Raw genomic sequence first — 27519 nt, forward strand, 5'->3', positions numbered from 1 at the left:
CGTCTGTTTTCGAGAAACTCCTAATCGAGGTAAGAAGATAACGCGGATATGTCATGATCGGGTCGTCTGATTGCGGTGCTGTTACCTGTGATTAAATCACTGTGCTACTCTAATCGAATTACGGTAGTCTCAGTCAGCGCGTGCACGTCACCGATTTATCACGCTCGCTCGCAGAAACCATACCTGCTAGCGTGAACTTCGTAATCTTTGCATCTGATACGACAAAGCGAATACAATAATCGATAAGGAACGTTGCTCAATTTCTCAATTCGGATCGTTGCTTTCCAGCCGGCATTACGCGCTCGTTCCACAAATGGTCTCTCGTTGAGGATGAAATGTGTTCGCAGCCTCGAAGGAACAATACGAGTCGCTTCAAGTCGCAATCGAATTATCAATCGACAAAGGTTGGAGTCAATAAAGAACTGAAACCACATATTTTACTCATATCCAATCGAACACAAAGGGTGTATCGAATTCTTAAGCGAAGCGTGCTACAATGTTTTATTCAGAAGAAACATAGTTTTCGATTCGATACGACTGGTTGAAACTGTATAAAACGAACGCCATCATCGTTTATCGCAGTTCTCTCCGATCTCGGTTCGTTGTAGCACGGACAAACGCGTAAATCGAAGAAACGACACGTGTCCCCTAATATTTAAGTACGATACAATCGGTGTGTTTGTATGCGTGTATGTATGTATATACGCGATCGTTTATGTACGTTTAGCTACGTTGGCCTCGAAGCCAAATGAGAAGTACCACGATCCACTAATTCATTGTCAGTTACAGTGTTTCATTATTGCGCTACAGCGAACGGGAGGGAACAATAAAAGATCTCAAGTTTCTCCATCGTTATCAATTTCTTTTCGCCATTTCAACGAATCCAGTCGCGATAATTATAATATGTAATATGCGTACATTCCTATAGATCGTGTGAGTCATAAATGCACTTTGGTATTCCGGTCTAGTCGGGACATTCATGCGAATATAACGATGCAGGTACAAACGCGAAGGTGCGACACTCGGTCGTCAATCGATTTCCCTCACGTCGATCTCGAATGAATCAAGAATCTCTGGTGTTTATTTTCAATTATATTTCTGCAAGATCTCGTTTTATCACGTTAAACAAAAGCGTACATTAGTTTCTATTTTATGTTAAATATATTGAAGAAACTTAAAGCCTTCAGACACGTTTAACCCTTCGAGCCTCAGATTTTCGTTTGGAATCAGACATCGGGAAACAAGACAACGTTCTACTAGGTATCAAATTGTCACGTAGAAATATAAAATCGAACCTGTATAAAGATTATTTCCATAAATTTCACTTCTTTTGCTACACTATCGAACACTATACTATGAGTTCGTAATATTGGATCTGTTAGAAAAAAAGTTCGGCCAGAAGAATCCTGCAGCCTCGAAGACTGGAAGGGTTAACTTTACAATTAATGAATATCGCACCCTACTACTACGTTAAGTTTGACAATTTAATTGCAAAAAGACGATACAGCGAATACCTCTATTTAACTAAGAAACATCGGCTACAATAACATTACCACAGAACGCGGCTGCCTTGCAAATTACATCCTTGCCTTCACAAGAGTCCTTCGAAACGCTACAAATCATTATCTACTATATTATCAAACATCGGTCAATCCTTTCGCTACGAAGATCAAAGTTTTTTGTCTCAGAAAAGCGAATGTTCCTTTTCTTATATTAATTACTTAGATGATACAACGAAATTCTATCCGCATAAAGAATTGAGTATATTTGTTCATACGAATGAACTACATACGATTCTTCAGAGCTATATTAATCAAAGAAAATGTAAAATCTTATAAAATCCGGATACTTTTCTCAATTTAGTTAGAAGAATTAGATAGTTTCGTAATCACCAATTAAAATTAATCGCGAGATGATTCAACGATTTGATACAATAATGTAACGCTTTGACGAAATTTCTAGTAGTATTTTCGATTTAACTGGAAATACTCTATCGTAGCGAAAGGGTAATCAGCGCAACCGAAAAGACATCGATCTCCCTTTCACCCTCACCCCCCAAAAAAAATCAAGCACTGTAAATCATTGAACGACCATCGATCCCGTCGTTCTCGATGATCGATCGTTCCGACTAGATCGGCATATTTTTAGATTCATTCGCTTCGCCGGCGTGGAGGAGACAATCGTTGCAGCCGCGTAGAGATCGAGAGGACTTCCTTCAATTATACCGGAAGTGTTCCCTCTCGAACGAGCGTTAATGCGTCCTCATTCTCTTTAGGCATGAGCATCGCGAGCTAGGCGATAAAGATTAAAACGAGTATAGCAAAGTTATTCCCTCCTTACGGAAATGTCTAAGTGAATCTATCCTACGTCGAACTACAACCGTATTTTTCCGGTCGAGGAGTCCGCAGCCGAGTGTCTTCTCCGCGAAACACGAGATCGAATGAAGAAAAAATATATACGGTCTGCGTGCACCGAGAAGCCGTATGGTACAAATCCTTTCTCCAAACCTTTATCCAAATATCTTTAGGCGCTTTTTAAATTGTTTCTAGTCCACAGCTGGCACAACATATTCTTCAGCGACTATATTTTCCTCGAATAAATAGTATCGAACGTAACATAGTAGTACATATCTTCGATATCTCGAAAAAGTAAAGTTCCTTTGGGATTCGTACCAGAGAACTTCCGGGTGTTCACAGTACAACGCTGCAGTACACGACGGTGCGAATCAACGCTACACGACACGTTATTACATAAGGGACTGCGCTAGAGAGACAGTTTAACGTTCAGAAGAAACGGTGCTAGTGCACGTAGAGTTCGCGTTAAGCACGGCAGATTAATGAATTACAACGTATCACTTAATTTGCTGTTTCACGTTCATTTCGTTCTCTTTTCTCATCGTTTTCTCCAGATAAAAGCCTTATCACATCAATGTACAACGACGACGCCAAGGAAAATCACGCTCGCTCTCGGCTTCAACCATGTGACAAACGGAATTTTCTCATTCTCGCGTTTTTTCCACGGAAGTTTCTATCATTTTTCCTTCGTCTTCTTTTTTTCTTTCTAAATTCTAATTAGCAGATTGAAAATTGGCCCACTTCTCTCATGGCACTCTCGATTATCGCTGACGGAACAGTGAATGTCGCGCTCAAGCTAATTTTACCCCAAAACATTCCGAGCCCAGCCTCTTCATTAACGAAGCTCTCGCTATGCATTTTCCCTCCAAAGCGCTTCATGTTGTACCTGGCACAGTACACTATTATAGCTCGACTATATTTCGTTTTGTTTTGTTCGATTCTGATTAAACAGTGGCGTACTTAGAAGCGTTCAGTCTCCTCGATGAAACACGAGCAATATAATATTATTTCGTCGCTCGATATATTATTTTGTCCCCACGTCGTAACGTATGAGATAGATTTATGAATTAATGCACACATTTTTTTCTCATACTAATTCCTGCGTCCGCATTCATGTATGCACATGCTCGTGCGTGTGTGTTTGTGTGTATCTTATGGCAGAAAGAAGACGCAACTTTAATATTTTTTTATTGAATCCTTTCTCTTTTAGCTATGATTAAGCGTTCGCTGGAGTAATTATTCGTTCAAAAGATCACACGCCAGTGAATGATCGTGTAACATCTGTGACTTTATATAAATCAGAAATTGGACAGTTGTATATAAAATGAGAAGTCAATGATTGAGTATTTTTTTCTTTCTCTTCTCTTTGAGTAGCATTTCTTCTTCTTCTCTCTCAAATTATTCTCTTCAACATGCGTCTTCTTTCTCAATTTATGAACGGATCGCATATCGAGTCGCTCGCTTATTTATCAAGAAATATTGAAAAACGTCTATAAAGATTGTTAATTATGATTACATTATAAACCTTGAACAATCTGCCGTCGAACAGACACGCCAATAACATGTTCTAAGTGTGAATAATAATTTTCGCAATTGATCCAGAAATAGACCGCTCGATTGTTCGATTTCCTCGACTACCTGGTGGGCTAATAAAACATTTTACTTTCAGTCGTTTTCATTAAGATCTAGAATATCTCGTGTATCTAGAAGACTCTCGTCTAAGCTTCTCAGTGTCTTGTGCGTGTTGAGTTAGATTTTTACCTCGAATATCGCGATCAAAGGAAACGATGATAGGATGAGCAAAGAACGTTGTTCGAAAGAAATCGGTGGTATCTCGACTTCTGTCCGAGTAGCGTTGGATTTAAATAAGTTCGACGAAATTTTATGGAAAAGTAAAAATAACGAAATCGACGTACTCTCTCTCCTTGAAGAATTCGCAACATCAAAAATCGTGATATGTACAATCTCACAGAAAAGCTGTTTGCATATTGCTTCGATCGCCTAACGACGCGTTCAAAGATGTTGAAATAAGCATGGAAGAGCCACCCTATCATCGTGATGTAGCCGATACATCGATGTCATTCAGATCGGTGAAATTCTTGGTTTTTCTTTTTGAACGACGTCAATTTGCGGTTCATACCGTAAAGTGTAAAGAAGATCGCTAGTTCTCGTCGAAGAGTATCTGGCGAATATAACAACATAACAACGCGCACTACAACCATACGAAGCTATTTGTCGAAGTAACATGAATCATAGCAAAACAGTCAGTTATTCACGCTACAGTTAAACGACTTAAATGAGACTGATTGGGATAGAAGTAGTCAGTAGTAAGAATGGTGTCAATGAAACGTTTTGTGCCTTCGTCGCGCGTTAACTTATGGGCCACGATGTAGACATCAGAAGAAGCCAGCATCTTGTTAATAGTACGTGATGATTTTTGGTTCGTATCAGAATGTCTCAAGGAGTTAGCATTATTAGCTGCACTGATAAACCACCTCCCTAGCAAATGCAGCCGCTTTCTCCCTCCGATTCGGAGCCGTTCTGCATCGGTGATTGATTCTGCAAATCGACAGCTGCTTTCGTGTGTTAAGGCGTTATCACAGTAACCATTCAATTGCCGCTAATATTCAACTATTAATTAATTTAAAACAAAAAAAAAAAAAAAGGATCAGCATGTCGATCAATTCTCGTATTGATCTTATAAATACGTGTAAATTCTATTAGACCTTAAAAAAATCGTATTAACAGATTTGAACGATTTGTGTTTAGGCAGTATAGTGAGTAATCATATATTATATCAAATAAATTTTACAAAAACTTTGCGACGTGTATACGATTTACGATTCTCTTAATATCAATCAAAAATTTAGTCCCATTAAAGTTTGAGTGCAGCATATATATTTTTCTTTTTCCGAAAGCTAGAATAAGTTGTACTTAAAAAGCGTATAAAATTTAAATATTTTAAAATCGGGACGGAACATTCCCTAACATTAATAACAGTGAAATTTTACAGCCACAAAGCACCTTAATTAAAAATTATACAATGAGTGTTCTCACATCTTCACGGTATGATACAAAGCATTGTCATCAGGGGAACTAGAGGCAAAATATTACTTTTTATTATACTGTTAATAGCACTAATAGCGATTGTTCCAGTGAATACGTTACAAACTGTTATCAGCCCTTATCATCTGTTATTTATTAACTAAATACATTATCTGTAGTCATTACTTGAATTTTCAACATTTCTCAAATAAAATTATTATTTTTGAAATCAAACAAATATTTTATTTGTAGAAATGTCATTCTTTTGTATGATTGAAGTTATATAAGAGTATATTAAATTAGCACTATATATAAACAACTTATAAATGAAATTCCTATATTTTTCTTTCAATTTAGTCGAAGCAAAGAAAGATGAATTCACATCATAATTGACAATTCGTCAATCATTTGCTGTGAATTTCATGCAAAGATTTCAACAGTGTTGCAGATATAGAAAACATGTTATCAAAAAAAAAAAAATTAAAAAAGACTCTAATGAATTTTAAAGCACAAAAACGAAATAATTGCCTCATTTAAGTACTATATGCCGTATGCGATAAGAATGCTTGATTTACCTTCGACCTATTTTTTACTTTATCTCTGTATAGATTTCATGTTATCTCACTATTAGAGCAAAGTTTTTCGCCAAAGGCAACGGAACTTTTATATATCAAGACAAGAATATGCAGTAGAGCTTTTTTTTTTTAAATTTTCAAATCAATAGACCTTAAGAATGTACTTTCCCTCTATTTTCCCTACATGTATATAAACCCTAATTAAAACATTGTAGGATTAAAAATAAGTCTTATAGTGATCATAAAATGAGGAAATATATATAACAAGGAAAAAATAGCCAAAAAATTATGGTTCGTAAAAAATCAATATAAAAAAATAATAATACTATTAGATGTTTTTTTATATAAATTAAAATATTACAATAATTATTAACAAAAATGTCATAGTATTAGGTATAATAGCATTCTGTCTATCCATATCCCAAATTTTAAGTTAATATGTACAAATCCGATTTTGTCAATGTTTCTGAAAATGACTTGTTCTATCTAAATTGTTTTCCGCTTTTTTTTTGTATATATATATATAAACGAAATATTCAGTCCAAATATATAAATAATACTTCAATAGGAAATGCAGTATATTAATTTATGCAGTGATTGTTCCGAATCAAAGAAAACCATTATACATGAGCAATAGTTTCTTAAAATATTTATAAAAAATGAAATATCATAAACTACTAATTTTGTTGCAGCGTTGAAATTATTTTTCCTGTTACGTTCATTTATAGTACGCTCGCAAGTACATATTATACGATTTGTTTTTTATAATAACTCGCTTCACATTTCAATCAAATATATCCGTAAATATATAAAATTTTTATTGCTCGCGTTTGCAACCAGTTCAAATTGATAACGAATCGTAGTTGACTATTAATTTGACTGCATTTACGCAATACGTAATTTTATGGTATCACTATTAGTTTATCCCGTATTGCAACTTATATATACATGACGATAAATATATATGTATATATATAAGTGCACCATTTATCATGCAATTGCAGCACTGATCATGCATATGACTAGTATCTCATACAAATTCTTTTTTTGTCAGAACGCAAAATATAAAAAAAATTTCATTACTTAAAATTACAAATATTCGTGACAAACAAAATATTTGTTATAAAAATTATTTTCTGATTAAAAAAATCTAAGCACTATCTAGAATGACGATTATTAACAAGACGTTAAGAAAGCAAGCGGCCCTGATGAAGTACAAGAGTTTAAATGAATTGGATTATGTTGATGATTTACTAGTACACACAAACACGTCATTGTGTAAAAGCAGTCTGCTTAAGCTACCGTGAGATATTTATTTTTTTTTTTTTTTTTTTTCACAGAAAAGTCAGTATAGCTCTTCAGTACAGTGCTGTTCCTTTCCATATTGTGAACTGGGAAAAGAACACAGACTGAACATCACTGTCCTAGCATTGAAAATGTAATTTATAAATTAACTTAGATCAGTGTCTTGTCTACCATTAGGCTGATCGGTGGTTTAACATGCACAACTGCTCTCCGATGCTCTCAGTTCAATTGGTGTGTCCTGCAGAACTACTTCTTGCACTACAGGTTTAGCTACACATTAAGGAAAACACAAAAAGATAACGGAAAAAACTGAAATTGTCAATGTTAAAAAATAATAGCAAAAGTAATAGATAGACTCAAAATAAATCTTAGAAAATTAGTAGTAATTATAAAAAAATTTTAAATTGTATGACACATATTTTATTATCTTAAAAATTGAATAAAATATTACTATAAAATATAGCCAAAATTTAAATAATCAATGAAATTTCTGTAAAATAGAAAAAGATTATTATCAGAAATTAAAAGTGTGTAATAAATAAAAACAAAGTAAAAATTAAGGATATGGGATATGTTCTTGGTGCTGTACTTGAGGAAAGAAAAATTTCTGAAATATAATTATATATATGTACCATGCAAATGTGCACATTACGTATCTTACGTAAAGGATACTATCTTCGGGTGGTTTATTTTCAGTGGAATCCATGCCTGGTAAAGCTGCTGCTACTCTTCTAAAGAGCTGGTCAATAAAAAAAATATGATTAATATATTACAATTTTTCCTAATAGAGTAAGAAATGTCTATTATGTAACAGAAACTTACCTGTTTCACATTATATCCAGCTTTAGCACTAGTTTCAATAAACATCACATTTAACTCTTTAGCTTTTCGTTCACCTTCTTCCATTGATACTTGTCTTTTATCACCCAAATCAGTTTTATTACCCACTAACATAATAATTACATCACTTCCTCTTTCAGTCCGTACATCATCAATCCATTTTGATGTTTGATGAAATGAGTTTGCATCTGTGTAAATAATTCACTTAAACTGTGACATAACGTGACACAGCTCACACTTTATTTCATTTATTTATTTCAAATTAAACTTACTAGTAATATCATATACCACTACTGCAACAGTAGAATCTCTGATATAACTAGGTATCAAAGATCTAAATCGTTCTTGGCCTGCAGTATCCCATAGTTGTAATCTTACAGTCCTATCCTCCAGATACATAGTTTTGCTTAAAAAATCTATACCTATTGTAGCCTGTAATAAACAGTATAATATTTCATTGCAATTTTATGTATAAAACATCTTTATTTTGCTCTTAAATACTTTAATTAAAATTCTATATTTGAAATTTCACATCTTGACATACATTTACAAAATAGTCCTATGTATCTTATATCTTGTTTCTTTCCGTCTATTACAAAAAGTCAATAAATTGGTTTCCCTATTGTCTCTTCTACTTATATTTATGCGTGACAATTGACATTGGTCATTTTATATAATAGAAATGCATTTCTTATAAAAATTGTAAATAATATGAAATGAAATGAATAAAATGAAAGATGAAACTAAAAACTTGTTTCATAAAACATTTTCATAAAATCATTGAAAAGTATATCAAAATATGGATGATCTCAGAAATTTGAAGTGTATGTTGTATGATAAAAAAGAAAATTTAAAAACTGCCATATTTCAAAAATTTATAAAATAACACATTTTAATCCATATCATTAGACAATCCAATTTGTTACATGTTATATTTGTAACATGTTATATTCCCTTTTGTGCATTTATTCAAGAAAGTATATAAATTTTATAACATATACATAAATATACATGTATCACACAACCAATAATTTCATACCTGATACGTGTTGTCAAAGCTGTCATACATAAACCGTGTGATAAGAGAAGTTTTTCCAACTGCAACATCAAATCACACGATTAATGCAAAAAATTTACTATTGTGTATATAAAAAATCAAAGTATAATATCTTTTCAGATTGTAGTTTAAAAGCATACATAAACATTTAAATCATATTGCAGGCACTTGTAAAATATAAATTCATAATAAGGCTATTCCTTCTTGGACAAAATAAAAATTACTTAAATTAGTTCACAGTGATTAAATCATAGAACAGTGCCATATATCGATATCTTCTGCAATCCTTGATGATTGAAAATCATTATGTTTCACTCTTGAAGACGAAACAAATATAAAAATAACGGTACGAGATTAAATACATAATTATGAATTTTAATGGTTAATAGGTATTTTTTGTGATAATGGTGAGATTTTATAATGAGGTATACACAAAATCATATTGAAACTAAATGCTGCTAACAGTGATAACAAGAACGACGCCAAATTCGATCGCAACGATAAAGTTGGACAGTGACCAGAAATATTGATCTATAACCTAAAACGGTCATTGAAACCGATGCGTACGATAAAAACTATCGTATCTGATTCATCAGAAATCATCAGAAAGATAAAACGGACATATACGTGACCAATATTGATCCAAAATCGACGGAAGTATATCTGGAAAATACATACCGCTTTGTTCACCGAGAAAGACAAGCTTAAATTTACGCAACGGGTTTCCAAAATCACCCGAAGACGACATTTTCCTTGTATATAAGAACTATTGAACAATGAATTATAAGTACTAAACACACGAGATTAACTTAATTAATGCAACGAGTCACTAATTTTCACGAGAAATCATTTAACTTGACAGATCGCAAAGCCACTCCTTCCTTCACTCGCAAGGCAGCCACGTTTAACTGGGAAGTGACGTCATTGGTTAGTTGTTAGTCTTATTAGTTTCGAATCATATTCCCCTAGATGGCGCTTTAAAGTACATTGAAAGAACAGTTTTCTACTACAGAGAAATTTACATAAAAACATTACAATTTCACAAATTCAGTCACATAAAAAGATAAATGTGTTAAATAATGTTGTTGGAAAATTGTTGAAGTATGTATAAGGATTCACAACGCTAAGTTATAAAATGGTTTATTAGTAACTGCATTGAATAAAATCTATACAATTTCAAAATAATAAGCCTCCAGATAGTATTGTTACTGAAATAGCTAGTAAAGTCCATATATTGTAGGATTTTTCGCAGTACATCTAGAAAAATACTTTGTAATGTTGCGATATTTGATTTGAATATGTACATATTATATACGCTCATGCACACATACAATATACAATGTAGATATAACTGATTCTTTGATCTTTTTCTTTTATTGTTGGTGAAGTCTATTATTATTTAAGTTTCTGTAAGGATCTTCAACCACAATAGAATTACAAAGTAGGTCATAAACAGTTCTGTTAAACCTGAAGAAAAATAAGGCAAAGCATATAGGGAACAAAAATGCTAAAATCATATTCTTCACAACCGATCTTCCAAGTGCTAATGGTAAACCTAAATCTGTCCCTGGTGAAACGAGTACAACATCAGGATCATCAGGTCTATCAACAGGTGTAACATTACGGCATTGAACTACTCTTAATCCCATCATGGATTTACCAGGTGTTGCACCACCAATACGACCGTTTATACCATGTTGAAGCCAAAATGCCTAAAAAGATGTTTTTATTGAACATTAACTCATATTATTACCTAGCAATGGTATACACACCTCAAAAATGCATACTATCACACGATGAATTATTTCTAATACTAATATACCATATGTCATTTCTAAAGCCATTTTATAATCAATTCTCAAGTTTGCCCGTACCAAGTCTAGATCATCTATATCTCTAGAACAAGATAGAATGATGACAAGTCAAAGAAAGAGGAAGTTACAAACAAGTAAAGAGAAATTTTACATACATGAAATCAAAAACATCAATAGCAATGAAAGTAATGGAAAACTTCAAAAGAAACAACATTGTCGAATCTATAAACTCCGCTACAAATCTCTTCCATATTGGAGGTATACGATATTCAAAACCTGAAAGAATTATTTTCTTAAATCTTAATAGACAAGATGATTATGATACTAAATGATACAGATGAAAATGTATGTTCCAAAAATACTGCATTACATGACACTTTTTAAGAACACATAAATTAACATCTCAAAGATAATATACAAAATGCAGTACTTTTGTAATAAAAGCACATATAGTACTAGCTGAACCTCTGTTGGAATGTGATGGACACAGGAGATATCGTTATGACCTTCTACCTTCAGCTCCAGGAGGTTGAAATGGAGGTCCTACATGGTCTTGCGGCCTTCTTTGTCTGACTGGATCGTTCTCTTGGCCATTTGTGCCAACAATTAACCTATGTGTATTTGCTACATTTGATACTTGTGATGAGAATGATGGTACACCTATAATTATTCTATTTTATAGAATAATTTTGTTACACACTGAATTTACATGTAATTTGTAAATTATATGCTTTATGAGATGATAACATTCTGACCATGATCTTACCAGATGGATTTATTATTTGTCCAGACATTAAATAATATGGAAACATTGCAGCCATGCTCTGCCATGCATAAGCTTCATGTAACCATTTCTCTAATTTTTTAAAATATTCCGAACGTTCTTCCGCAGCTATCGTTTGTCGCTGATCTTTATTTTCCTTAGCGTTATCATCTTTTGTATCTTCATTTTTATCATCTGCCATATTGCTGTTTCGAAAAAATTTATTAAATACAAATATTATCAACTTTCTCGAAGTAACAATATTGTGTTGAAATTATTCAAATTAATTCCATTGAAATAACAAAATAGTAAAACTCGGTAATTGTTCGTAGAAATAACTTATGTTCACGTGAAATATTAATTTTCACATGCAAAATAATAAACTAAGACAGTATCACTAGAAAGTCAATCCACAATATTAACAAACAGGCGAAACAATCGTGTACGTTTGCTTTGCATCCACGTAATTCTTGCTTCTTTAGATTGGAGAGGGATAGTCCAAAATAAATATTTCACGTATTTGTTCATTTGACGTATATAACAAATGAATAATTATTATTTTTTTCAAAATTGTAACAACAATTACACGTATTTTTGACGTATTTATCCCTTAGATTTAACAGTCAAGAAATTTTAAAAATTGCTATTGGCTAACATTTATTTTGTCCAATTGAATTCGTCAACACAAGTAAATAAAAGTTCAACTCAAAAGTACGCTTGTAAAATGTTTTGTTTATAAACAAAAATAAAATGTTATTACAAATACATATATAATTGTGAAGTCTATCGAAATATTTCAATTGTAACGAGATCGAATAATTCGTAACTGAGCAAGTTACAGAGTTCGAACATAATTCATGGGCGTATAACGTACTAATATAAAATTTCGATAAACAAAAAATTTATAATAAATTCGTATAAAAAAAAAAAGTTATATAGACACCTGAATTGCAGGAAGTTGGAGAGCCGAAGTATAGATGAAAAATACCGACTGGAAACAAAAAGTTACTGCGCGCTGGTATGACTGGATACTATGAGAACTAAAAACCCTAGTACGCTTTTCAAACCAGGTGGCAGTGTGCGGTAGTTCGCATTGCGGCGCAAGCTTCTCAGGGCATGACGTACATGAAGCATTCGTGCAGTAATCACGGTCAGAGGACGGTTCTGACGACTCGCCTCTTTCTGTATTTCGCGTTCACGAAATAAATAAAGATCGAAGCGGGTAGGTGTCGTGAAGCAGTGTGTCGTGCTAAAAGGCTGTGTACGATCGTAGGCGTTACGAGTGACAGTTGATTTAGTCTTGAACAGGGTGTGGGCTACGACGCCAGAAGAAACATTTAGGTAAGATCGTATTAATTTTGATCGTTCTATATAACATTTTCATTGGTATATTACCAACGATATTAATTGGGGAAAAACTAACCAACAATTTCATATTGAACATAGTGTTCTTCATGCGGAAAAACAAAGCTGCGGTTATTCTCTTAGTCACGCGTCAATTCGATGGAATGTCGCGCTAGAATTCCGAGAATATAAGCGATGGATTATAAGCGAAAAATCGAATCTCCCTCTTTCACCAATGCGGTAAACAATTACTCAGACGCGACACACGTTTCCCATTGTCATGAGAACGCGCATTCGATCGTCGTCCGCGTTATTATCCATCGGACAAAACAGCATCAATGACTTACACGACAGCGTGTAAAGTTCGATTTAGTTCCAGTTCCAAAGCAGAGGTTAAGAGTTGAAAATAACCTCCCATGAATGTAACACATTTAAGTACACTTTTCTCAACTAGATTAGCGTCAAACACACGCGGTACTCCAAATCGAAGGATGTAGCGTTGAACAAACGTAGAGAATGTTAAAAAGCCCGAGTTCAATTTATATTTTACGATTATGGAGAGAACAATTCGTGGCCCACGTGCAATACGAGATGTACGCGTATATGCCTTGGCGAGGAATAAAAAAAGAGTCGTTGGTAAACGAGGCCGATATCTCACCAGACAACACAGATCAGTCGAATGAAATTTAGCCAGCAATACTACGGATTACTTAAATCCTCCCTCGCGGGTTAGATTCCGTTTTTAACAAATCCACGACTATCTTGTAAAAATTTTCTTGATACCTACTACGGAAATTGTGTTTCACAAAAGGAATACAACGAAAGAGGGAGGGAGCGGAGAAAAAAGAAAAAACGAGGGAAAAATGCGTTGGTTGATTCGGTAGAATGCGTGCCGAATAAAAGGTGAAACTTTCCTCCAAATCAAACACGAGGTGAATGGCCGCAGGCACACTGAGTCTCATTCACGCGTCGTGTAAGCACCTTTACGTTTTCGGAACCGGTTGCACCGAATTTATGGGAAAATGGCCGAGCATCGTAGGAGCTCTGCACGCCTTGCAGAGCTTTTCTCAGCCCGCTATTGCTCGTTCCTTTAATTTGTGCCCGGTCGAACGCGGGCAACGTTGCGGCATAACGCATCGCATACTAATTTCGCAGCGTCCCGGTCGAATTAAATGCGCCTCTGCACGCGAAACGTTTCCGGTTCCAGCGACGTTTCGACGATTCTGTCAGTGTTATTAAAAACTGTCGCCGGTAGAACTGAAATTCCTTTTCACGTTCTTTCAGACGCACAAACGTGAACTCCGATGTTAGCTTATTTTTACTTATCCACTTTCATTTCAAATCTTTTGTCAAAAATGTGATTAAAAGCATGATCAACTTTTATATCTATATATTTTTGTATCTATATATTTGCCTTTTCTGATTCGATCGTTTTTCGCCATTTGACGAATGCATTTCTCGATAACCAGTATTTCCGTTGATTGAGTTCTCTGACATAGGGGAAACTTTGCTAACGCAAATTGCCCCACTCGATCGTGCAACAACGCTTGCAGCGAGATTACAAGTTTCCTAATCCATTTTATACGGAGACCTAAATAAACGTGGTATCGATTGAAAATTTGAAAAAGAAAGGGGATTTTAGCGTAGAATTTCGTTATCGCATACGTGAGCTGATTACTAGATCATCTAATCTGTACGATAAATCTAATCTAACGGGATTTCGAGATAAAATACTTTAGTTCTTCTTTTGCTTGTTCGTACTTGGTTCGTATTAATATCATTCCCATCAATGAATTTCAAAGATTAATCACGCGAGTTTAATTCCTAGAGCTGGTTATTAGTTGTGACAATGCAAACCTCCTCCACCACGTTGCCAGCGAAATTGCAGTTGTTTGTGGGCATCGATTATTAATAATCGTCAGGGAGAATAATGACGGTTCCCGTTCTGCCCGTGCAATCGATTGGTAAATTAATATTTCCATGTTTCCATACGATTCGCAGACAGACGTTGCTTTTCGCCAATCCGACGTAATAAACCGTCCATGCATGATTTAGTCGCGTCAATTATAAATCAGCTGATCGCTGAAATATCCTCGAGGAAGATCCAATCACCTGAGGAGAGAATCACGCGAATTATTGCCCGCCAATTCCAATGGCACTTTGTGAAACAGGCACGGAGTCAGAAAGCATCGTTCACACGAACGTTCAACATTATTTCCAGAACACTCGATAAATTCCACTTGCCAGGGAATTTTGTATCTCGGCTAGTTGCGACTGCATCTCGACAGAAGCCTTCGAATCGTTACGTTGCTTCTTGTTGCCTGCAACAAAGAGGAGCAACGCTACAGACGATCTTTCCTCTCGTTGAAATTCCACGGATTCCGTTCTCGATTTTCAGCCGCTGCATTCTCGCCGATTTCGATACCGACTTGACTCGACTCTACGGCTCGATTCACGCAAAAGTATCGCGAGTCGTTCGCTGTGATCGATGTACGATTGCTATCGGGAAACAATGGGTTTGTATCCGTGGACTTCCGCCGGGCCAAGAATGAAGCTGCACATGTCGAACCCATTTACAATAGCCAGACAATGAGGTTTCGTATCGAACATTCTCAGAAAACTGACAAAGTCTTTTCGTCATTTGCACCGTGCTTAAACGATAAGTTTGGGATATTGGACTTCGGTTCCTGAAAATTAGCTGTACCTGCTCGAATGAAACTCAACGATCGATGGTCTTCCTAATTAGCGAAAATGTGATTCTGGTTGGCTCTACAAGAGCGGTTTCATGTCGCGGATGGATTAATTAGATCCTATCTGCGGAAAATTCTGAAGAACGAACGAGTCGAAGTTTGCGTGTAAACTCGTTGCTTTTCTCTTTATTCTTCGTTTCAAAAGAACTATGTTACGACCGCATCGCTAGATTTTCTAGATACACGCTGTTTTCTAAAATTTACAGACGAATGAATGAACACCCGTTCACTTAATGTCGGTCAAAAATAAATTATCGATCAGATTTGATACGTCGCGTTTGGAATTGGCGTTTGCTTTTTATAATACACCGAAGCATCAAATCGCGAGGAAAACTAGAGTATATGACGTTCAACACTGTTCTAAGTGGAAAGTGAATCTCTTTTGCCGATGCAATTTCGCTAAAGGCATCACTGTATGGACGGATTCCATTGAAATTCCATGTGTGTGAATCATGGTACAGATGAGCTTTGTCCCTTCCATGAATAGTGCCGGATAAAATCTCATTCCGGCGTATGGAAACTCTAATTTTTATCTAGTTTCGCGGTAAATTTCATCGCCAGCTTTCTGTAGAAATGAGATCGTCCGGCAACGTCCAAATGTATCTTATGCAAGATTGTATTATTCGCGACGACCGCACATATTTGTCGACAGCTCAAAGTACGTAATAAATTCGTGATTAATGTATAATTTAGTAAAAAAGAACTACGTGCAAAATGAAGAGCGTCGACAGTATCGATTTTGAAAAGAGAGGCAGATAAAGCATCGACTTTTCACTTGCAGACAGATGTGCAGAGAGAGCAGAGAGATACTTTCTTTTGGTCTATGATCAAAGTGATACGGAAGAAATTTGCATTTTAATCCGTGCAATATTTTGCGCGTATCGCGAGAAGTATTCTCGACATCTTTTCACATTTGTCGGATGCATTGAAAAATATTTGCAAGCTTTTCGCGGCATACGATGGTATAATACGATATATATCGTTTGATTCTGTATTTGTTTTGAAATATCGCGATACGTATCGATTAAAAAAATAGCACAGATAATAAATTCAGTCTTATATCACGAACATAACGCAAGAATTACGTCGTGAACAGTTCTACAATTATGGTAGTACAGAAGTATGTCTGAAAATACGACTGATTCAAATAATAATTCGAGTCTCGTGCAATTAATACGCTCAACGAAGCACATTAAGTATTATATGAACAATAATAAGTTGTATTCAAAGTGACGTAACTGCGTATGTGTCGATTGAAATTCTATAGAAAATTTCGAAGTTCAGAGTTCGCTAATGTCACGACGTCTTACGATAAGATTTATGATTCCACGAATAAGAGAAAAAGTGATGAGATCAGGAACATTTCCAAATGAATTATCACAATTGTTTCGAAATCAGCTTTCGACATCTGTAAAATTTTTCGTTCTCAAAAATGATGTAACCTGATGGCGACTTTCTATTCCAAGTGGTCAACATTTTTGAAATGCCAATCAATCAGCATGTATCACACGCTTCGTGATGCGGATCGGCATTCTTGTGTCGGTGAAACAATATCTCGAAATCGACGTATGTATATCTCGAAGGATGCACGGATCGACGATTGCGCATACAATGGACTCTCGATCCTATTGTGCGATCACGATTTCCTCAGTTCGTCATCGATCACCGATGAAGTCAAGGTTGGCCGATCGAGAAGCAGACGTAATAAAAAATGTATTTAGTATTGCAGTGCGACATGTGAAATTTTCGATTTTGAACGCAGTAATTTTCAAGTAGAGTAGAACATTTGTTAATATGAAATTTTGTCAATCGAAATATTATTATAGTACTATCACATATTCTTTTCAATTAATTATAAATTTTTTATTCCAATTAATTTAATTATAAGTTTTTTAATATAGTAAAAAGTTTTTAATTATTTTTATAAACATCTATTTTGGAACTCGGGGGTCGATTAATTCTTTAAGGGTATTCACAACAATTTCTTTGTGAGTCTAACTAAGAAAATGATTTAGAAAATGGTAATCAAAAAAGCAAGTTAACAGTAAATGCAAAAGAAAGTCTATTCTTGATGTTACATTTAAAATATTGCCAAGGACTTAAACATTTATTGAGAAAAGAGAAATATTGATGCAACAAAATCGAACATTTCATTTGTTGCAACCTTAAAAGCTAAAATAACAAGGACAAGCGAGACTGATGAAAGATCGATGACAAAAATTAATGGCAAGAGACAAAGTGGAAGAACGACTACTTTCAAAGCTGTCGATAGAAGCCACCAGAGATTTGAGAACGTCCATCGGGTTAAAATTCTAACAAAGTGGGGTTAATTACAGGAAAGGACAGACTCTCTCTAGAAAAGAGTTCCGTTTTATAGACTGTTTCATCAGTTAACTCATACCGATCAATATCCGGAACAGTCTCCAGTATTTAATCACATACTCACTGCATTACGATACTTGGCAGGAGTGGCAACGAAAAGCAACTTTAACAAAATGAACGATATCCTACTTTTCAGACACTTTCTTTCAAGATGAATTCATTCAACTAATTCCGAAGGAACAACTAGGAAACCATCTGTATAAAATTATAATATATTCTCAGCGTCAAATGATCATGGTCAATCATCGATGTATTGACAGATTAAATTCATGGTTAAAGTAGTTTTAGCCTGTGTTTGCTCTTGGTAGGGGATGATGATGATCGTATAGAAACACGCGTGCGCGCAAAATGCCACGGAACACCGTAAACTAGGGCAAATAACTAGGTGCTTCTGTTATCGTGCCGCGATTCGCAGATGTTTGATTTGAAGTAAAATTCACCCATTCATTGGTTTTGCAAAAATGATGTTCACGGATCGTGGATCTCGGTGTTAGCGCCGAGATTGATCACGGCCGAGAATTATGAATTGCCTATTCAGCTTGAATCTTTCATTGGGAAATTGATCGACTTTCCTGGGGTTATTCCGTCGTTCCGAGATCGACTCGACATTTATTTGCGTTACGTTGGAAGATTTCTTACAAATTGCTTCATTGATGACATATTCGATCGTTCATCGAATTTTTATTCCTTTTAACCAGTTCATACATCTATATTCTTATTTTTTTTTTCTTTTTAGTATAAAGATATGACATATATTATGTCATATGATTACTACAATTTGTTATATAATATTTTTCATAACAAACATCTGGATAAAAACCACGTGAAGAACTACGAAAGTATGAAAGATACTATTTGTTAAAGGCGTATAAAATGAATCAGGTCGAATAGATTTTCACGAGATATCGCAATTTTTTGAAATTTATTGACGCTGTTAAATTATTATTCATTCAACGACGAACATTGTAACGCGACACTTGTACTGAGTGGCTATGTTTTCCCGTGCACTCTAATGTTGGTTTCGACGCAAAAAAAAAACGTAATTTATCCAGTGGCAAAGCACTTCATCAAACGTATTGCCATTTCATTCTCTTAATTGAAAGGACTATCAAGAGCTGCATAGTAATATCTATAATTTCTATTCCTTTGCGTTACGCTTCATTATTTGCTTTGTCTCGCTTGTTCATCAGCAGAAATTCATTAAAAAGACACCGTACTATATACACGCGAAGTCACAGCAGGAAAAGCGAGTTTGTCATTTATCGTTATTAATTGAATCTATTTGCATCTCCGTTTCACAGTGCCAGCTCTGTCGTTAATTTCCTCCAATACTCGCCCGAGCCTTTCTGAAAGAGCCTTCTCCTCTGCGACATCATTGTTCACACGAACGATCGCGACTCCGCAGTAAGTCTGTAATTGGGACGCGAGTGAAACAAAAGTGACTTCTGGCAAATTTTAATCTATCCCGTCGACGTAAATCTGCGAGACGCAAAGCGAAAAGTTCAACGTTAGGCGCCAGAAATATTACATCGTTCTTCGGTTGACATCGTAAAGTTTTAATGAAAAGCCCAAGGACAACGAGCCAAGTGATTCGAGGGAAACGACCAAGGGTAACTGCCCACATGGTTGTGAGTTCCAGAGGAAAGAAACGATCCTGCTGTCGTTTCGTTTTACGAGCGCTCTTTTTCAGTACTCTTGTTCGAATTCGAGGAACGTTCAGGGGTCAATTTCGGGATCTCCGCGGGAGAAGCGTGATCGAGCGATCGGTTTCTTTTATCCCCCGATAATTAAACTTCGGTAGGGATAGTACACTGATGGAAGGTATTATGAAAGATTAAACGAGAGGAAAGTGGGCAAAACTTTTCATCGAGAGGAAAATATACTGAAGGCAAATAAAGTAGGCTTCTGACATTCAATTTCACCTGAGTTACAACTAGAGTGCGGATTTTTATAAATTCACTTGAGAGATTGAAGAACACGGACGTGCAAAAAGCTGAACGAAAATATGGAAAAATATACGAAGTGATAAAAATAGAGTACTTGTTAGAATATAATTTAGTAAAGGAAATTAGACTCTATTCCTCTAATCGTCTTTATAAAAAATATAAAATTGCATAGAATCGTAATCTTTCTATTTAGTTCTTTATTCTTCTCTAAAAACTACGAAAAAAAAATTTTTTTTTTGCCTTTACATAATCGATTTCGCATGAATTTCCACTATTTAACCCTTTAGAAGTTTTCATTTGAATAGTAATAAATTTTATAATTATGTATAAACGAGATCAATGTGTGAGCATACACTACCATTTAAAATTTAAAATCATTTAAAACGAAAATTATTTTTAAAAAAAGTCAATCAACGTCAAACGTAGTTTTTGGGTTAATAAAGAGATATCTACATCATCTTTTTTTTTTTTTTTACGAAAAACAAAGGAAACGAATATGAAAGTTTTGTGATAAAAGGCGGAACGATCCTAGGTTTCGAGCGTTCTCTCGCGTTTTTCTATTCCTTCAGGCGTGAACAAGCCGGCAGCATAATTCCATCTTAATTAATTGCACCGCCTTTCACGAGCCCCTTCCGGTACTGGCGAACCTTCCGGTCAGATTGACGATCGCCTTTCGGTCTACTGACTCCTTGAATAAAGCACACCGAGTACGGAAACAGGTGGTAGCCTGACAGAGGATGATGAACGGTACGCAACCGAGTGTAGCTGAGGCAACCGCACGAAAATTTCATCTGGAATTTCTGTTTCACAAAAATGCGAAACACCATACCTGTGTCCCCTTCTACGTGACATTCTACGTAGCAACTAAAAGGCAGTCGATTACGCACTTGAAACGTACGCAAGCTTTATGACGAAAAAAAAAAAGGATGAATTACTATTAATTTGCTCAAGAGAGATAGATATATCAAAGATAGCAAATTGAGGTGAAAAAATGTACAGACGTGCTTCTTTCGATCTCTGATTCTGAAAGATATGTATACACAGCGAGACAAGAACTATTATCTAAAATACACCTCTTGATTGTAACAGAAAACGTCTTAAACGAGTTAAGCTGCATCTGAAGAGAGTCAAATGGACGCAATTTCCGACATGTCGCTTTGAATGAATGACAAATTACTCTGGATTTCTTCAGCGTAATTTCCATACAGTTTCCTTGAACACGCTGTTGCATTATCGATATAATCCGATCGGCGATCGCTTCTAATTTGCCGCGCAGAAATGATTTATTACACAGATTGACGGATACGTCGGTTTAGAATATAATTCACGAAAAGATTGATTACTCACGTACAACGAAAATGTAGAAATCAGAAGATATAGAATACAAAAAAGACTCTTTAAATGCAATATAGTTCACTTAAAGCATTTCTTCGTACAACGAATTATTCCAACTAATATTTCTATTATTGAAAGCAAATATTGTCGAAAGTAAAAGTTGAACACGTTGAATCCTTTCCTCGGTTCCCGACTGCAAGAAAACCATCGTAATAAAGAATTAAGACGAAGAAGAAAAGACACGTAAAGTAAGACTTTAAGACAATACTGTAGCGTGACATGTTACAGTTCTATTGTACAGCTTTATTGCATTCGCTCTAGTTTTTCCAGCGTGCGATGTAACACCGGAAAAAATTGCCCGTGGCTGCTTATTTACAATGTAAAACACATCGATGTGTCGGCAAGCGTGGGGAGATTGTTCGTCAGAGACGTTGTGATTTTTCGCATTTCCCGGTGAAACGTGATGCCTTCGTGAGTCGGGTCGGCTCACGAACCACGTTTCACCGGAGTGCCGGGTCGCGACTTTCGATCGCGGAATTCGCTGTTGCTCTCTCTCTCTCTCTTTCTCTCTCTCTTTCTCTCTCTCTCAGTGGGTCGCGAGCTCGCATCAATTAACCCAGTTTTCTTTTTCACGCGAGCAATGACGCCGCTTCTGTGCGAGGCAATGCTACCAGGATCGAGCATATCGATGCTGGAACTTCAGACGTTGATCGACGAATTCGATGATGGAGAAGTTTGCCTCTGTTCCAAATGCATACATACTCGACGTTAGACAGAGTTGGAACAGCTTAAGCTCGATGCTAGGTAACATGTTCAGGCAAACTGTCTGGCATAGTTACCAGGAAGACACTGTCACCTTTCTCGTGCCGTGACAAGGATTCTTAGGGTAGAGATCTGTTTCGAACTTTGAAGCACACGACGTGGGATTAGTATCCACACTAGGCTATATCGGAATCCCAGTGAATCCTCGGAATGATTCTCGTGTGTCTGTTCACGTCGACGAAGTTACTTACGTGTAGTAACTTACGTGTAACAGCGAGTTTCTAAATGAAAGCATAAAACAGCAGTTTTGTCCAATAAGTTAAGAAATAATTTAGAATATACACATGCATATATACGATGAGAAATGATACATAACAAGTCTGCCTTTCATGAACTTGAAAAATTTGTTAGAAACGATTGAATCTAAAATAGTAAAGAACGAAGCGATTGTACATTCATGAACCGACGTCGCGCATATGTAACTTTGATTGCTCAAGTATTGTCGATGTAAATAAATAAAAGTAGAAAAGATTAAAATAATAAAAAGCGTGAGATTATACGCATCATGAGAGTTTTATAATGATAGTTCTATCGTAAGTTGCTGTCTCGCGAATTATGAAATGTGCTTCTAATAATAGAAATTACACTGCTATTGATTATTGATTGTACAACTATTTATGAATATGCCTTGTTAAGGAACAGTCGACTATAATGATAAGTAAAAGAATAAATGCAACTGCTTCCGCGGAGATAGAACGAAAACCGATGCCCGAGGAATTAATTGAACCTAGTCACGTGAGCCTGACGCTTTTATAGGAACGAATAATTTTCCATCGCGTTGAAAACTTGTAAAAAGTTTCCTCAACGAAAAACAAACTAGACCGTGTACGCATGTACAACGTGCTCCACGCGAACTTGGCGAGCGAGCGGAAATTTTGATAGGCGACTGAAAATAACCAAGCATAACGCACCGGTATTCCAGTCGTGGTGTGTTTAACGTTCAAATCTGCTATTAAGATTCCTGGAAGCATTCCCGGTCTGAATATAACGAGCATACTTTTCTCTCTGGGTCATAGTGAGAAGTATATAAGCCGCGAACTTTCTTCCTTTCTTTTTTTTTTCCTTTTTCTTCTTTCACTCTCGATATCCGTGAGAACGACGTTCGCACGAACGATTCCGCGATCGTTCGAACGCGAAATTTCTGTGTCACGATCACGATTAATCCGGACACGCGTGTACACAGGTCTGATACATTCTTCAGTCATCGAATACCTACTAATTCAAGGCCGGTCGGTTCGTACAGCCAGAGGTCCTTGATCGGTTTTGCAATGATCGCGTGTATCCGTGAAAGCAATTTCGTGCACTGAATGCTTTCTCGCCGCTAAGATTCATTCACGTTGAGTTTTCGTTAAAATTTCATCTTATATCATCCTAACATTCGATACTGTATTCAAATAGTCCAATATCCGAATGTTTTATCATCCGTACGTTCATCAATTTACAATAATTTTGTTCAGATTTCATCTTACGAATTGAAACGCAAAATTTTAGAAAATAAACATATTCGAATAAGTCTGATATTTGAATATTGTATTACCTGAACGGAATATTTACTAGTAATAGATGCCTTTTTTTTTTTTTATTGTACTAAACTATTTTGTATCGCACGTTTGACGTATTTTTCGTAATTGTACTGTAAAATAGAAGATTCGAAATTTTATATGAAAGGGGAATATAAGAAATTATGTTTAATTCTCTGATAAATCAATATTTCGTTCGTGAAAGATATCGTAGACGAAATTTTTCCGCAAACTGAAACAGCGAATGGGAATAACGTTGAAACGAAAGATGATTTAAAGAACGAAAAGAACGTACTTACTTACGTATGTTAAAAAGATTTAAAAAAACGCAACATTTTTGAACATTGAGATAAGTGATAATAAACAATATAAATTCAATATCAAAGAAATGGTTTGTTCCATTCGGTGTCCGAAAATTCCATTAACCCTATTTAGTTCATCAGGATGCTCCACTGTGTTTGATGGAAGGAAAGTGGTATCAGAAAAAAATTCACAAGGCTTTTCTCAATTTAGTCCAACGCTACACACCCTAAACGTCCGACTGATAGAAAGTTCCCAACTTTAGCCGGCCAATCGATCCACTGATAGCTTGCAACCTTGCACATCGCTAAGTAACTTATGCTGTTTATCAGGCGGATGCAAACAAAATTTCCAACAAAGAAAGTTTCCGTTCGATTCTCTGCGCATTTCGAGCTGGCATACAATCATGGGAGGAAAAAAAAAAAAGAAAGAGAAAATGGTGGAAAGGACAACTACAATTCCGAATGAAGATCGTTCGGCCGTGAACCGTGACCTGCATTAAAGAGCAATGATGCGCCGCGTGTTTCTCTCATGCAAACAGCATGCATTGCTAACCTTTAAAAGGGGAAAAGGTTTTCTGTGGAATTCGTTGCGATCATTGCGAGGTTTACAAGGGTTGTTGCGCAGATGGCAACTTAATGTCACACGTGGATATTCAAAAGGATTAAGAGATCGGAATCAGATCACACTTCAGCTTATATCTTTTTTTATTTTTTTGTAAAACTGCTGAAAAATTTTGTTAAACAAATATATAGGACTGCTTCGAACGTCCTATAAATTTATAGTAAACTGATATTCACGTTAACAAACTTTCATTTAAAACTAACTAAAATCATATTTCTTTGACAAAATGGAGTGTGTAACAGAAAAGTTCGTGAAAAGAGGAATTTAAACCCTTCGATTTGTATTCATTTCATTTGGTGAAATTGTTAAAATATGATCGATAAAAAACATGGGTATGGATAACACGAAACGAAACGTTTCGAGACCGTTATTTTTCGTCAGTTTCGTCGCGTTATCTCGCGTTATCGGTTTCTGACGATTAATTTAAGCACGACAGGTGACAAATCATTGAACAAATAAACAGCACGTGGAATGGCGCGCAAGATTAAATAAGGTGATTAAATAACTCGGTATCAACTCGGTAGAACTTCGTTTATACGAACTTTGTTCATTTAAACTAAATTTAAGTGAACTCTTGCCGGTTGAATCCACCTGTCTCCTGAATTTCTGTCACACGGACAAAAAAATCAGTAATAGAGGCGAGAATCAGTGAACCAGTTCATTTTACTGTATCAAGAAACGAATCACTATGCAACGATGTATAATTTTTCGCACGAAACGTAACGATAAAGTACCTGAATGTGAATTCTAATAAATGAGCAGTTGAATTTTACGAACCAGTTAACTATTCACGATGCATTAACCTTCCTCAAAACGAGTTTTATCGCGCGAGAAATATCGCTTTATTCCCGAAATGACTTTGTCACACATTGTGAAACAATGAGTCGATAAATTTTCGACGTTTCCAACGAACCATTGAATAAGATAAATAGAACGGCGCTGCGTTATTATTTCGCTACGAAGTATGATGAATCAATGAATCATGGCAAACGATCCCATTCTCAAGTACAGATATGTATAGGCAGCAAGTTGAAGTTCAAGTAATCTATAAAAAGTTATATACCTGTGATTAACAAGCCTTGACCCGCGAAGAAGATTGAAAACGCGGCTGGATAAATTGTTCGTGATTTTGACGATGTGCAAACATGTTTGCGCTGTGTTTTAATTGTCTAGCGCGATGTTTGTCAGTGTCGCATTGTGGCTATTTCTTGTGTAAATGCAGCTTCTTCGGCCACTTCCTCCCGGCGTTCCCATTTCCTTTTTCTTGCGCTCGGTTCATCATCGATGCAAATAACTGTTGTGTTTACACGATATATGCTGCATGGAAATTGCTGCGTCTAAATATTGACAGTACGGAAATTGATTAAAATACCGCGGAAATAATAAAGTTTACCAGAGCAGCGGAGGCTAAAACACAGTTTGCTCGATGTCAGACGCATTTACGGCCATAGCCTTTAGATACTTAATTACTGCTATCGATCCAATGCTCTCCGGCCTTTCATGTCAATTTGGAATTTCCCGTCCGACGAGATAGACGAACGCGCAACGAAACAACGGGTATGGCTAAATTATTAAAAATCGATGTGCTACTCACGAAAGTACGTTGAACGTTTGTACAAAATTATAAATAACGTTATGTACGTACGTGTACGCTTATATAAGAGATGTTGACGTTTCGTTGATGTAATCTATCTGTCGCTATCGTGATATATTGTTTGAAATAAATTAAAAAATATGTAATACGAACAGAGTGGACTCAGATTTTAATAATTGGGCCAGGCTATAACTCTGTTCTCATTGAAAGGAGAAGAAAATTGTTCAGGAAAGTTTTGCTGTCTCGTCTTACGTCGTCTTTCTAATCTTGTTATATTTTCTGCGTTCTATCAATGTTTTTTGTGTTATTTTTCCAACAACCTGACGAATTCTTAATGAATATCATCAATCGTTGCGATTAATACTACGGAATTTAAAGCTTATTTATACAATAGAATTAATTCTATTCAGATACAGTGATGATAATTTGATCAAACGCGTCAACGATTGATAAATATATCGACATCGTTGTTTTTTAAATTAATTCTCATTAAGTTAATAATTTCAATATTAAACAATGATGATTAAATACCGTTAAATATCAATCACTAAATAAAATAATTAAAAGTAAAAAAGAAATCAAAACAATTTTCGTCCCGAATTGAACACGTTCGATACTGAGATAAAATACCGTATATTTCATCGTTGATAATCAATATTTAAAACAACGATTAACAGATGAAATTGTAACGATCGAAACGATTCAAAGTGTAGTGAAAATTCTTCGAAGCAGACTCTCTTTTAAACAAAATAAATTTTTCCCCCGTATACTTAACAATTTTTTACAATTTGTTTTATTCAACATTTAGTAAATATCCCAATCGTTTGCAATTCTCACTAGGATGACACTTTGATAATGTTGGAAAAAAAGTATGACGTGATAATACCCGTGTATCGACACAAAGGACTTGTTAAAGAATTGAAAACTAGAACTCTATTGCGTTTCAAAAATTATCAGATTGCTACGTCTCATCCTGTATTATAATCAGAAGCAATTTGCCACAAAGGAACTCCCTCCGTTCGCCGATTATAAATAGACTGTGGATGTTTATACATTTTTGGGGAAATTTAAGGGCGTAAAAGTGCACAGAGTGTACAATAATGAAGAATACACGGAATATTAAGAATAAAGCGTGTTTTGTAATATTTA

At 35.5% G+C, this 27519-nt stretch overlaps 3 protein-coding genes across 11 annotated transcripts in view; 1 reads left to right on the plus strand and 2 right to left on the minus strand.

Moving 5' to 3' along the window:
* Positions 1-1083: 1083 nt before the first annotated feature.
* On the minus strand, positions 1084-10100 carry LOC122536387 (ras-related protein Rab6). 6 transcript variants are annotated; one of them, XR_006308387.1, is made up of 7 exons: positions 9855-10100; positions 9159-9217; positions 8392-8551; positions 8102-8307; positions 7912-8018; positions 7451-7549; positions 6298-7365 (listed from the first exon to the last, which is right to left on the minus strand). XR_006308387.1 is itself a non-coding variant. In XM_043668734.1 (7 exons), exons 1-6 carry the CDS (start codon positions 9922-9924, stop codon positions 7470-7472), a joined length of 642 nt encoding a protein of 213 aa, XP_043524669.1. In that variant the 5' UTR covers positions 9925-10100; the 3' UTR covers positions 6298-7365; positions 7451-7469. The 6 variants fall into 6 exon arrangements, 5 of the variants coding, with proteins under 5 accessions (XP_043524670.1, XP_043524669.1, XP_043524672.1 ...); XM_043668734.1 differs by having other exon boundaries at positions 7952-8018; XM_043668737.1 differs by having other exon boundaries at positions 7451-7537; positions 7952-8018; positions 9855-10099.
* Positions 10101-10300: 200 nt separating this feature from the next.
* On the minus strand, positions 10301-12800 carry LOC122536386 (protein FAM8A1). 4 transcript variants are annotated; one of them, XM_043668729.1, is made up of 6 exons: positions 12697-12800; positions 11757-11959; positions 11504-11650; positions 11146-11266; positions 10949-11072; positions 10301-10888 (listed from the first exon to the last, which is right to left on the minus strand). In XM_043668729.1, the coding sequence occupies exons 2-6, from the start codon at positions 11953-11955 to the stop codon at positions 10550-10552; spliced, it is 930 nt and encodes a 309-aa protein (XP_043524664.1). In that variant the 5' UTR covers positions 11956-11959; positions 12697-12800; the 3' UTR covers positions 10301-10549. The 4 variants fall into 4 exon arrangements, with proteins under 4 accessions (XP_043524664.1, XP_043524666.1, XP_043524665.1 ...); XM_043668731.1 differs by lacking the exon at positions 12697-12800 and adding an exon at positions 12200-12454; XM_043668730.1 differs by lacking the exon at positions 12697-12800 and adding an exon at positions 12126-12454.
* Positions 12801-12835: 35 nt separating this feature from the next.
* Positions 12836-27519, plus strand: part of LOC122536385 (beta-arrestin-2) — a 36808-nt gene continuing 22124 nt past the window's right edge. The window contains exon 1 of the mRNA XM_043668726.1: positions 12836-13094. The gene's annotated coding sequence lies outside the window, so the exon portion shown is untranslated. The remainder of the gene's footprint in view (positions 13095-27519) is intronic.

The sequence above is a fragment of the Frieseomelitta varia genome, unplaced genomic scaffold (genome assembly GCF_011392965.1).
Source record: "Frieseomelitta varia isolate USP_RPSP 00005682 unplaced genomic scaffold, Fvar_1.2 scaffold_827, whole genome shotgun sequence".
Lineage (NCBI taxonomy): Eukaryota > Metazoa > Arthropoda > Insecta > Hymenoptera > Apidae > Frieseomelitta > Frieseomelitta varia.